General features: G+C 36.7%; 1 protein-coding gene across 11 annotated transcripts in view; it reads right to left on the reverse strand.

Moving 5' to 3' along the window:
- FAM126B (family with sequence similarity 126 member B) overlaps positions 20–13,548 on the reverse strand; it is a 59,281-nt gene continuing 45,752 nt past the window's right edge. For 9 of the 11 annotated variants that reach the window (XM_021400821.1, XM_021400813.1, XM_021400820.1 and 6 more), the window contains 2 exons: positions 12,617–12,784; positions 20–7,835 (listed from right to left, as the gene is read on the reverse strand). In XM_021400821.1, coding sequence (XP_021256496.1) covers positions 7,231–7,835; positions 12,617–12,784 — 773 coding nt within the window. In that variant the 3' untranslated portion in view covers positions 20–7,230. The remainder of the gene's footprint in view (positions 7,836–12,616; positions 12,785–13,548) is intronic. The other 2 variants (XM_021400823.1, XM_021400822.1) reach the window with 1 other exon arrangement.

Genomic DNA, 13,548 nt, shown 5'->3' on the forward strand with positions numbered 1-13,548 from the left:
CAACTCAGAGCAGCTCCAGTTCTGTTCAGAAACAGCACAATATTTATTTAACATCTTTATATATTTATATATATATAATTTTTTCTGCATTGCAGATTGTGTCGAGTTTTATACATCTCTATTTACAATGATTTAAAATAATTATATTTCATCTCTGGCAGGTATTTACAGAGTCAATAGTAACTACATTTCACATTTCAACAACAGTCAACAGCATTAACCAGTTCAGTAAGACAGTAAGATAATGGCTTACATGCACCAATAACATGATCTTCGATACGTGCCATCTTCAGGTCTAAGAATGAGGATTTCCCTGGTCCCAGGCTAAAGGACATCACAGCAAAGGTTGCGGCTGCTCGAAGCCTGTGTGGTTCCATCCCTCCCCAGCACCTCCTGACCACGCAGGCTGTATCCCTGCCCTTGGGCCTAGTCTACCTGTCCGCAGAAGTGGGACGTGCTGCTTATGCTCCTTCTGCGACAGAGATCAGAGTACGTAATGTTAAAGTAGTAAAAATCCTCAGAAAGCTTAGTTCAGAGAAACAAACCTGGTATGACAGAAAAAGTAAGAAAATAATCTTTTAACCCTTGCAGAGTGTTTCTTTTTGCTAGTAAAATTGATGGTGTATCCTGTATTCTTACAAGGACAGTGCAGAGCAAAAGATTCATTGTAAAATAGAGGAGTTACAAATTTAAAAAATGCAGCACAGGGTACTTCGATTTAGGCTTTTATAGCAAATAAAAGCTACCCTAGTAAATCTAAAATGTATTAAGAGTATCTGATTTAATTATTAAAAATCTTTATTAGCTTTTTTCCTGGAATCCTCGATATGGAAAAATGTTAAATTACTCAATTTTATTTAATCATATGTTGTTTCTTCATAAATAAACCAGTCAATTATATCCATCCTAAAAGTACGCACTTTCTGCAAGTAAACAGTAAGAAGTCTTGTTTCAAAGTAATCATTAAACACTGGCACACAAAAACACACAGACACACCCCAGTACTATCTACTAAAAAGCTTTGAGAAGTGGTTTATCTAGAGTGATTGCTAACTCACATCTACTGTATACTTCAAGCCATAAAGTTTCTAATACTCAATTTTTTCATAAACAGCATGAAGGTCTAGCACAACAACAGGAACCACGTGAACTAAAAGGACAGTGTCAGAAGCCAGTACTCGTCACTCCCAAGTCCCACCTATTTTCAAACAAAGCTCATTTCTCTTTGAAAAGGTGGTTTCATTCATACTCATTTTTGTTTTCTGATCAGTTCTGGGGAGGATGAGGACTATAAAACACCGGGAGCTCACGACCAAGTAATTTTTTAATACAGCTTAATCAACTTTGCCCATCGTGCACAAGCTAAAATGTAGGCCAAGGTTTTACTGCACAGACACAAAGTTTTACTGTACAAGTGTTCTCACACAGCAGCTCCCCACAGGAGTAGCTTAGTAATCCTTTATGATAGAACAAATAATTTATGGACCCATTTTAAAATTCGTTTTATCCCTAAAACGATCTATTTTAAAAATCTGATGACTACAGTAAAAAAAAAAACCAGATGTGTTTGGTTTTTCGATTCTAAAGAAAATAAATAAGGAAGGCAGAAATTACTTGTGATTTTTGTTTTCTTCACAAGAATCTCAAATAAAGTCACATAACATGAGACAGATTTTTACTAAATCCATTCCTGGCAGCTGTGAGGTACCCTCAGTCTTCTAGAGCTTGCTTTTAAACTTTGAATGTATTACATGATAGCAGGCCTTGACACTTGCCAAACTTACAAGGTAAGTTAATCAGAAATGGCTAGCTGTTATGTTTTGAAAATTTGTTCCACGATTTGGTTTATTTTAAAATAAAATTTTATAATGACTAAGTGGAAATCATCATACATATCAGTCTTGCAAAATCCATTTACTGCTTGCTTTCATTAACTACCAATGAACCAAGTTGCTCACAGCTCTCTGCTGCTGTCCATCACTGTTTCAGAGGCAGGTGAGTATTTTAGCTCTTCAGCTGATTACAACATGCAGATTTTGACAGACTGGTGTATGTACTCATAAATGCAATATCGATGTTGGGATCTGTTCCCCCAAATCACCTACAGAAAAGCTTTCCAGAAGTGAAATTTATTCAAGAGCCAATGGGAAAACAAACTAATACTAGTTTGAGAAATTAGGATAAATTTGTCTTAATTTAATAAGAGAAATTAAGGCCCATACATTGGCAATAAGCAGCATTTAAAATACCAGAGAAAACACAAGATATTGATCAATTTTATTTATGCCAAGAATGCAATGCAAGTACAGAGGATTAGCCCTCTGCTTTTGGTGCTTGAAAAGGACTGATAATTTATAACTTTAGTTTAGTGATTGTCCTAAACAAGCCATTAAAAAAAGAAAGAAAAAAGAAAGCCTGTTTATTGTTCTGATACAAACTATTCCAATGACATAAATGAATGTTACGAATGAGACCTAGCTAATGGTTTTAGTCCCATATGAAATATGCCAAGGTAACAATATCTTTGGCAGTGACAGAATTGAAAAATTTAAGGATAAGACTTTTAGATCTCCAAAAAACAGAAACATCTTTTTGCTCTGTATGCAGCACATACATTCCATTCAAGTATGTTCCATTATGCTTTCCACACCTCCTCCAGGATTACGAGTTCAGTATCAAGTTTGTACTGATTAAGAATTTTACTCAAAAAGTTATTCTTGGTTACCACTTGGTCTTCAAATAACTTAAATTTGCAAGCCAAGTCAAACAAAAATTTCCGGCTTGTGACCAAAATTAAAACCCTTGAACATTTAAAAGAGATAGCCATTGTTTCATGATAAAATAGGACAAGATTAAACTTTAGGTTAAAATACAGCCATAGCATAGAATAATCTACACCAAAATTAATTTTTGAAAATATAATTCTCTGAACATGCTATACATTGAACGTTGAGGAAGATCTCCCTGGAACTAAAATTTTCCAGGAAAATTAATTATGTTCATTAAAGAAGTAAAACAAGCCACATGTATCTGGAGACAGAAAGGGGTAAGAGTCGGGGCCACCTTTCTACAGAGCAGCTTTACCACCATTAAGGTGCAGGTTTCCCCCTTAATCTTGAAAAATATGTTCATATTTACATACAGTATACACACAGTTGAGGCAATTGATTGTCAACACGTGACAAATGTATGTACCTACCCACACACAAGTAAACCTCACATGGTGAGAAAAAACCCTGTCCCAGTAAACTCCAGTATTCATAAGTAGTGCAAATAAATAAGTTGTCAGAAAACATTTTTTCCTTGTAATTTTGCTGTCAAAACAGATGACTAGTTATGTTCAAGCTAGCAGGAGCATGTTGGAAATGTTAGATTTAGGTAACTGAGACCAACACACTTGCAACTTGCAATCTGCAAGTAACTACGTCTAATGTTACAGGCTGCAACATGATGTTCAGCATTACAGAATGAAGTACACTTTTAAAAACTCTTTCAAACTCACATCAGAAAGTGTGTTCAAAGAAATTTGCATTTAAAACGAACAGTGACATAAAAAGTCTCCAAATTAAAACTTGCAAGAATAATAAAGCGACTTAAAACTTTATCTTGCCACATTCATTGTAATAGATACTTCTACTTCATCACTTTGTGGCCTGCAGGACAAAAAAAACAAAAGGGATCAACACAGAACTAAAAAGCTGCTCACAATAACCTCCTGAAGAGGCAAACCGAAGTCTGATTTAGCAATCTTCTTAAATTTATAAAGCCCAAGGAAAACGAATTGTAAAATGGCAACATATTGTAACATAGTAAAAACTGTATCTGTGTATCAAGGGATAATTCGTTTATCCCTACTTACATGTGTATAGACATCTACATATAGCACCCGCACTTCCTCACCTAAGAATTAAAAATATTTGCACACAAGTATGCATGCACACATGTAGTGTTCTGCTTTTCAACCTTCTTTTATAATGCTGAAATATTGCAGAAATTTCAATCTAGTGCCTTATATTGAGTACCAAATGTTCTAAAACGTGACAAAGCCGAGTGAATTCAGGGTAAAGAGGATTAAGTCTAGATATTTGTCACTGGTATCAGGAATTTTGAGCATGCTTTTTGTTGAATATTTAACACACAATCAGAAAACCAGCAGATTATTCTCTCAGCCCAGATCCTAGACATTTCTAATTTTATTACCACCACAGTAATTTGAAGTGTATTGATGTCACTATATAAAGTTTTGCTACAATCTTCACACACCTTGGTATAGTCTGAGATACCCAGAAGGATTAGAGAAAAATGTGATACACAGCAGTAGCAGAGACTGCTATTACAGTTGGTTTGTAGATAATAGTGACGACTCACTAAGGCAGATGTTGACCAGCACGTCTGGAAAATGACAAAACAACCTCCCACAAATGAAACATTGCACTCAGAGGATAATTTTGATAAGTTACAGATGCTGCACATCAGTACACAGCAAAAAACATTTATTTTTAATAGGGATGAAATTGAACCCTTTTTAAAGTTCTAAATAGGGTAGGTATATATATATGCATATATATATATATATGGTTTGTTCTTGTGTGTGTGTATACATAAACAAACCAAAATAAAATGAACTATAACAAAAGGCACATCATCAAAATGAAGACTGCAAAAAACATCTTGATTTGTAGTTTTGCTGAACTTTTAACTACTTTAAATTGATGCATGTACATTTGATTTCCCCATCTGAAGTCACTGGGCTGTCTCACTTTCCTGAAATAGTGTAACAGGGTGGAGCTCCACTCTGACAAGTATAAAATATTCGTTTGTAAAATTTGGCCCAATGCCAACTTATGTGTCCTAAAACTTCTATAGGAATGTTTGTAATGACAAAAGCAGAAACAAGACAACCTTAGTAACAAGCAACCCTATTTTTAAAGGCATAGAAATATTAAAGTAATTCCTCAAAAAGCTGACATTCCTGACCTTTCCCTTCCCAAAGACTTAAGCAAATCATTTGGTCCTTATCAGTTCATGGTGATGGCACTTCAATAGAATTCTCACTGTGATGATCTCTACAAAATATAAATTGGTACTTTCAGGGAAGAAACTACTATCAAGCAAACTTCTGTAAAACCATAACTTGTGAAACACCTCCACCAACAAAACCTGACAAAATAAATTAAGCAGAGTCTAATCATAAGCAGCTTTTTAAAAAAAAAAAAAAAACAAAAAAAACACAGAAAATCCCTCACGGTTTAATCTCAACTATGCCTTAGTTCTATCTGTGGTGGCCCTTAAAGACTAACCTAAATTTTGAAACAGCAGCGCTTTCATTCTGATGATTCTATTTTTTAACTAAATTTCTGTATCAGTCATTTAATTCACTTTTGTATGAATGTAAGATCTGAAGACTAGAATGCCAGATTGATTTACTAAGTTACAAAAAGCTTTCAAATACTTAAATGAGTTTTAATGTAAATTTGAAAGTTCTATTTGAAATAGAAGTTCTAAAGAAAAAAATAAAAAAATTATAAAACCTAACAATGAAAGTAACACCATGTTATTGTCCTGAATTTCTTAAAGACACTCTGTCGTTCAAAGATAACCTGCTATGTCTAACAGCTTATGTTTACTCTTCACAGTGACAATGAAACCAAAGTGCCCACATGAAGACCATAACTCTTTTCTGTGGATTTACAATTTGTAAACTTCCAGGATATCATACATTACTTAAGAATACAGGATGAACTTTCTCCTTTTCTCTCTAGCAATAGGACAGAGAGAGAGAGATAGGACGACAAACATTTTCCTACACAATCAGAAATGTGCTTCTAAGCAGTGTTCTCTAGCGTAAGTACCAGCCAGTGCCCACCATTCACACCAGTCATATACATTCAAGGCTTGGCTCAATGGCATGAGTTCTGCATTTTCTAGAGAAGGGGCCCATCCACTAAAATAATGATCAAAAATCTAACAGATGATAAATACCAATGCAATGAACTGTGATCTTTCTGGGAAAAAAAAGGACTGTCAGTACCCCTTCGCATAAATGGTGTTTCTAGAAAAGCATGTCACATTAAAGCTTCTGTGTTTCTAGCAAAAAAAAAAAAAAAAAAAAAAGTCTCTATCCCTGAGACAGTCCCTTAAGAGGATGGTCTGTTTGGACTGCAAGATTCTCAATATGACTCCATGACTGGATTTAGGGACACTGCAGAAGAAGCTGAAAGGGGCGGGGATGTCTAACATCCACGATACTGTAGAAAGCAGCCTGAGAAATACTCTTTATCCAAATGCACCTTTCAACTCAGTGATCACCACCTCACAAGAACAACAACAAACACCACCACCACCCACAACAAAAATGGAGCAGAGCTAGCCATTAGTTCCTGGAAACATAGTGTTTCCCTCCCACTTACAAATAAATTTCTTTAACAGCATGGTCTTGTCTAAATTTTAGTCTACATGCAGAATGACCCTGTGTCCTGTAGGGGAAGACATATAACGTTACACATGGCTACAACGCCATTAGAAGTGCATTGTAACCTACGTTATCTACTTACAATCCTCTCTTTGAGGGAAAACAACTTGGTAATAAGCACATCTCAGTTGCTGAACATCAAAAGCTTCTCGGATGAGAGACTAGGGGCAGGCAAGAAAAAAAAACTACCCTCATTTTAATGAAAGTGCTGTAGGCAGCCAGGAGCAGCAATGACAATTCCCTCCCCAGAATTGATTGCACAGACTCAGAGAGGTCCAAAGTCACATTAGAATCTCTGAGGCACTCCTGGTTCTGAGAAAGAAAAGTCATGATCCAGTAGTCTTTGCAGTACTGTAGACCGAGAAAACAAACCCGTTTCTATTTCTTAACAAAGCCAAAGCATCATCTCATAGGGATCACATTCACCATTTCCGCCGGTGTCTCCAGTCTCACAGTGTTGAAATGGGACTGATCAGCCTACGATGGATTGCACATCACCCAAGGAGAAAGGAAGGCATGGAAGAAGGCATACAGTACATTATATACTGCTTCACAACCATGTTTACAAGGGGGCAGAATGAAGGTGGGGGAAGAATTATTGCTGTTTCAGTAATACAGTATGATAGCTAAACCAAATCAAACAGGATCACAACAGTCAGTATTTTCACACTGCAGGATGATGGTTCTTGTTTTGCCTAAGAATGAACTTGTCTGGGGATTTAGGTCAAAGAGGGAGTCCTAACAAAGGGAGTTAAATGTTACACCTGGGATATCAGCTGCATATTGAAACTTGGAGATCGAGACTGTTTGGTTAGGGGAGCTCCTGGAGGGAGAAGATCTTTACCTTCCCCAGCGTGGCCTAGTCGGTCCTCCTGTAGGCTGATAGTTGAAAAACGATTGGTGTTGCCAGCTGCTAGATTGGTAACACCTTCTGTACCAACTCCAACACTGGAGCCTGCTTGACTACCATTCACATAGTCGAACGATTTACTGGAGGAAGCACTGGCAGTCCTGATCAGGCTCAAACTGTTGGCTTTTGGCACCACTTGCCCAGCAGGCAGGCTGAGGTGTTTCTTAGTAGGTGTCATCTCAATCATATCTGCACCAAGGTCAGTGGATTGGTGCATGTACTGCTTCCGAGCTACTGAATCTCGAGGGCTGTCGTTGGATTTTGCTGCAGAAGAGGTTTCTTTATCCTTAGCAGAACGTCCACTTGCCGTTTTCCTTAAGCTGCCCTTCTGGGATACAGATGATTGAGGTTTGGTCCCAACTGGCTGGCTGCTAAGGGATGCTCCTGATGAAAATCCTTCATCAGCATCATTAAGGTTCACAGATTCCTCTCTTCCATTTACACCTTCAGTATCTATTAATGAAAAAAAGGAACAACCAAAAAAAAAAAAAAAAAAACACAACCCAAACCAATCAGAACACACAGTAAGCATTCAAGTTACATGAATACAGAGATGCACAAAGAACATCAGAACAAACCCCCATTTGCTGATCCACCTGTTTTCCACTTGCTAAAAAATTCCTGATTCTCAGCCAATAATCTTCTTGTTAAAAATAGCAGAATAATGGAATGTGACAAGTACTTCCTGAGCCTGATTTGCTCTTCCTCTGCATTACTTTCGTCAGTGAAGATTGTCTCTAAAACTATGTCTATCAACACAGAAGAATTAGACCTTGTATGGCTAATTTGTTTTAGTCCTGTCTGTGAGTACTGGTATTCATTCTCCTACTATATATACGGGTATTGTTATTATTACCATTTATTTTAAAAAAAGAAAAAAGGCTTTTAGACTATTTTATCCTAGTTTGAGGCAAGATCTGAACGTGTTCAAGTTCTTTTCTGGTGTGTGCTTGGTAAGCTTCAGAATTAGGTTACTTCCTAGGCCAGCAACAATGCTCCAACAAGAGGCAGAAGGCTTCTGTTGTATGTAGCCGGCACTTCAAACAATGTGACTACGCGAGTATATGAGTAACCAAATTCCTAGTTCCCTCTCACGGGGCTCAATCCTCCCTCCATTTCCAGCAATCCTACCTAGGTGCTTCCACATCATATTTGCTTTAATCTCAGCATCAAGAATTTTAAGAAAAAAATATAGTAATAGAAATTTAACATCTGAAACATTTCATGTTGTACAAGAAGCTTTGTGCTTTGGAATGAGATTTTAAAGCTTGTCAAGCTTCTTTCTTAAATCCTTGTTTTCAGTCCTATAATATGATTAGGGCTATACATGAATACTTTTTTTTTTTTTAATCTTATTCCAATCCTTTTTCTAAGCTCCAAGTACTTAAAACAAGTTATTGTTTCAGTACTGAACAGCATTTAAGCTTCAAAACTGAAAATTGAGCTTGATGTCTTGTTTCAATGGGAAAAATCCATGAAGTTTAACTATATTTGCAAAAAAAAAAAAAAAAAAGAGATACTCAGGCTGTAAGACTTTGCTTTGCTAAAAAAAAAAAAAAAAAAAGCTCTGAAGCCTGAATTTTTCTTTTTTCTTTTCTTTTCTCTTTTCTTTTTTCTTTTTTTCTTTTTTGTGAGAAAACTGCAAAGCCTCTCTAGCAGCTTTCTTACAGCTGTTAAGCTCTCTCACAGTACCACTGTACTGCTCTACCGGCAGTTTGTCCAGCCAAATGCACCACCAAGGAAATATGTTTCTATTTCATTTGTGGAATGGAGCGGTAAAGATCTAAGAGATCGTAATATTTGAGTAGAACCTCATCCTTTCATACTCATTTCTAGCAGAGCACTACAAAGCATTTTGCTATAGTGAACTGAACAGCTGCAAAACCTTCATTCAGTATTGCTTCCTCTGCGTAGAAGAAACATAAGCCTGATCTAACTTCACACTTCTGAAATGTAAAGCAAAAATAAACTTCATGGGGAGGCTTTACTACTCTCTTTCATTTAAACCTAATTCTCTTTTTAGGAAGCTTTGCCTTTGAATTACCATTATTGTATATCAGCTTATAAACGCCTTCTCCAAATTAGACCATGCTCAGGCCTCTCTCAGCAATGCAGTATGAGACTGTTCTGTTGTTTTATATAGTTCTAACTTGACTTCTTAAGCCTTCTACAAAGTATAAAGATAATATAGTTCACGCTACTGCAGTCTTTCTTCATTGGTAAAATCTTTAGCCTCCTTAGAAAAAGAAAAAAATTAGGATTCGAAGGCTATCATTAATATGAAGAATGCTTTACATGCTTTAACTTCCTGTATCCATGTTTAAAATATATACACGCTCACTTCTCACTGTTTAGTCAAACTAGACCCTTATTTTCTCACCAAGACATATAAATATTTTCTTACATTAGACAGCAAGATATTCTATTCACCATCCACCGCATCTCCCCCCTACCTCCCCCACCTCAACCTTCCCCACACATAAACAAAGATGCTAATAAAAGAATGATGTAACTGGAACCTACGAAAAGAAAGATAATTATTTCAATAAACCGAAGTAAATCTTTCTTTATAACCATGCAAAGCTGGATGAAAGCGTGTTTGGTTACAAGCAGCAATTATAGCAGCTGAAGTCCCCTCTCAATCCCTTTTATTCAAGAAAAGACGTTTAACTTACAAAATGCTGTCTCCAGACAATACTGCTAAGCTTTTTATTATTATGAGAACATTATTGCTTCCTCACAGTTCATGTCAAAACATTTCTGAGGAACAAAATGCTAGAACACATGTTCCTATTCAGGGACAGTGAAGCAAAGGGGTCACACAGAAAAAAAGTGTCATTTCATCCACAAAATTTAAAGACAAGACTGAGAGGGGTTGTTGCAAGCTTTTTGATGCTGCAACTAGACAGAGGCCCAAGCAGCTCAGCAGTGCTAAAAAGTGAAGAAGATAGAGAAGACAACATGCACGAGAATTACTGTCTAGTCAGATCCATATAGCTACAGACGTTCTCAGTAGGACTGAAATAATTCCATAAACATAACCTTTTCCCAATACATCTATTTTTCCTCTAAAAGTTGCCCACAGGAACAAACAAAAAAAGTTCCATTCTTTACACACTGTGTTTGGAGGTAAAATAAGATGAAGTCACAGAGGTTTGTTCGTTTGTTTTTCCAAGAGACCACTCAGATAATTTTGAAAAGAAAACAAAACTCAAAAAGCCAAGCACTCTCTACCGTAAGTCCAGAAGAAAAGAAGACAGCCCAATCTAACAGAAATCACATCAACTGCACTGCAATTGAGATTCCTGCTGTTCCTTATCAGGATAAATCTTTCTCTAAAGAATACATTATCAGTATCAGTATGTAATTCTGTAGGTGTAGATACAGCATTTTCTACCGATTCAAAATAGTGCAGAGCGGTAGCTGCTACCACTCAGAAGCAAAATACCTTTTATAGTATTACTGAGTCATTCTTGAAGTCTTTGGTCTTTTTGTAATTATTGGGTCAAAACACTGATTTGAAAAGAAAAAAAAACTAAAATCCTTAAGTAACATTAATTCTATTTATCCTTTCCATATCTGAACATTGAAAAGTAATTGAAAATGATCAGTCTCTCATTATGTTGTTTGATATCAAAACTTATGAGAGGATATTCACTAACCAGAACTTTCTGTGAAATCAGTATCAATAATAGACCAGTATATACACATACAATTCTGTACTGATCATCAAGCCAAACTCCATTCCCGTGCCTTTTCCCAACTAATATTAACTAGCAGAATTCCATTCACCCAAGCATGTAATTATTCATTGCCAACGTTTGAAGTAGTTAAGTATATTCAACCAACTTTAACTGAAGCATGTGGAATTATCACTTCTCCAGTAACATCTCAAATGGTATAGGTATCTGGAAACAAATTAAGACTAGAAGGCCACATCTTTTTCAACTTCTTTCTCACTTCCTATCTCTTCCAGAATGTTCTCTGCATCTGAGGACTTCTCCATATCCTTCAGGTCATGCACATGCAAAGGAATAAGATCAAGTGAACCAGTGAAGTTTGGAGAAGGCCATACTCATTTACTGAGCATGCTCAAACCCACTATGCACCAAGGAATAGATTATAATTCCATGCTTGATAGCAACTCTGATTAAGGATAAGGATTGTGGTGACACTACATTGAATCTTCAAATTCTCTAGATGATTGTTTCCAGAAGAACAAATCCGAAGCCTATGTAGCTCACATCCGAATCTACAAATAAATCTCATTTATGATCAGCTGTTATGCTTACAAATTTTGGAAATACCAGAAGACTGTTCAGATAGAAAAGGAGACTTAAAATACGAAAATATGTTAAATAATGTCTAGCTAAATTTATAAGAAATTAATTCTCATTTCTGATGAGAAATCATGATTCAAATTCGGTGCTCAAAGCGATACCTTTCATGGAATAAAGATGACAAAATAAACAGATGAACTGAAGTAAAAAAAAATCTCTACCAACTACCGTATCTGCTATTCCTGATTGTAGTGTGGGAATATGAAACCCTACAGCACTTGTGTGGACAGCACAACTGAGTAAAGAAGCAATTATTGTTTCTAAAGTGTTTAGAAACACAAGCTTTTCCTTTTCAGTACTTGTTTTTACAGCAGTCAGATCATTCATCTACACTAATTGTAAGATTATGAGTGTTCAATTAAAGGTTGACCATCAAATAAAACCATTAATAGTTGTGAATCTGTCTTAGATAGGCTTGACTTTGTTCTTGGAAATTTAAGAGCACAGACTAATAAGACATTATTGGAACTAAGTTGTCGCCAAACAAATCCATTTATACTCTATACTGTCTATTCTTCAGGACTGGATTCATGTTCATCTGGTGCATTTTTTCCTCTGAATATTAGATTAAACATGCTCAGTAATAGAAAGTTTCCAAGCAATCCCAAAGCTCTTGGCTATTACCCCTGTCATTTTTATTTGATTGTTTGCCATGCCAAGCAGCCTTTCACCACACAGATGCAAGCCCCAGGCCAGCCCATGTGATAACAGAAGGTAGTACCTGACCTGATGTTAGGTATATAGGGGATGCGTGTATTGCAAAGAGAAGCTAATACACCCTGGGATAGCGGAAACACACACTAGAATGGAAAGAAGTTCTGCTTGGGGATAGGGAGCCAGGATCCTCCTCCAGCAATTGCCTCACTGACTTCTGCCTCCTCATCTCTGTCCTACCCTCTGTTGTGGCTGCTGCCAAGGTGGGCTCCGGGAAGCCATGCTCAGGGGTCCTGCGCATCAGCACCTCCCCCTCTTGCTCACGTTTGATCCCTAGGTCTGTGGAGCCGTGTTGGATCGGTGAGCCAGGTATGCTTGAGTCAGCCTCGTTTGAGAAGTCAAAGCCATCTGGGATTCAACATATAACATTTTAGTGCTTTTCTGTTCCTTTCTTGGCATTCCAACCCAGGCAGGGAAAATAGAAGATTTATGTGGACATAGAACAAACACGAAACACTACTCATGCTTAGTTAAAAGTTTGTGAGAACACCCACAGAAAGGGACAGGTGGGCTATACTCCACACCAGAGACTAGAGAATGAATATAATGGCAGCTACAGTAAAGACAAACATGGCCCAGAGTCCTGAAAATAGAAGACAGTTGCTTATTGTCCTGGACATCCTGATTCACCTGAGGACCAGAGATCATTAAATATTTTGGCACATGGTACAGGGAAAAGAAAAAAAAAAAAAGGAAAAATGTAATACTTGCTTTCAAACTCTTGTACCCTCAGTTTGTTTTTAGGTTATTCTACATTTTGCCTTCAGTCACTATGCAGCTTTTTTTAAATTTATGTTTCATACATGCAGAAAAGAAAGCTTTCTAAGTTTGACAAAATGATTTTAAAGCAGGCTTTTTGCTACAAATTACAACAAAGATTTAACCATATGAAGGAAAACATTACTGTATATTTACTGTTGTTCTTCATATGGTCCAGCATGATTCCACATGATCTAAGCATTCAATAAGGAATGAAGAAAAACAGAATAATTTTAAGATATCCAAAACTACTTTATGACATGTCCCCTCTGTAAGCTGGGCCATACGATGCTAGGAGTATGATGTTCATCTCTTCCATCTCCCACCGTCTTCAGTGGCTGTGGAACCCTACC

The sequence above is a fragment of the Numida meleagris genome, chromosome 5, assembly GCF_002078875.1.
Source record: "Numida meleagris isolate 19003 breed g44 Domestic line chromosome 5, NumMel1.0, whole genome shotgun sequence".
NCBI classification, from domain to species: Eukaryota; Metazoa; Chordata; class Aves; order Galliformes; family Numididae; genus Numida; species Numida meleagris.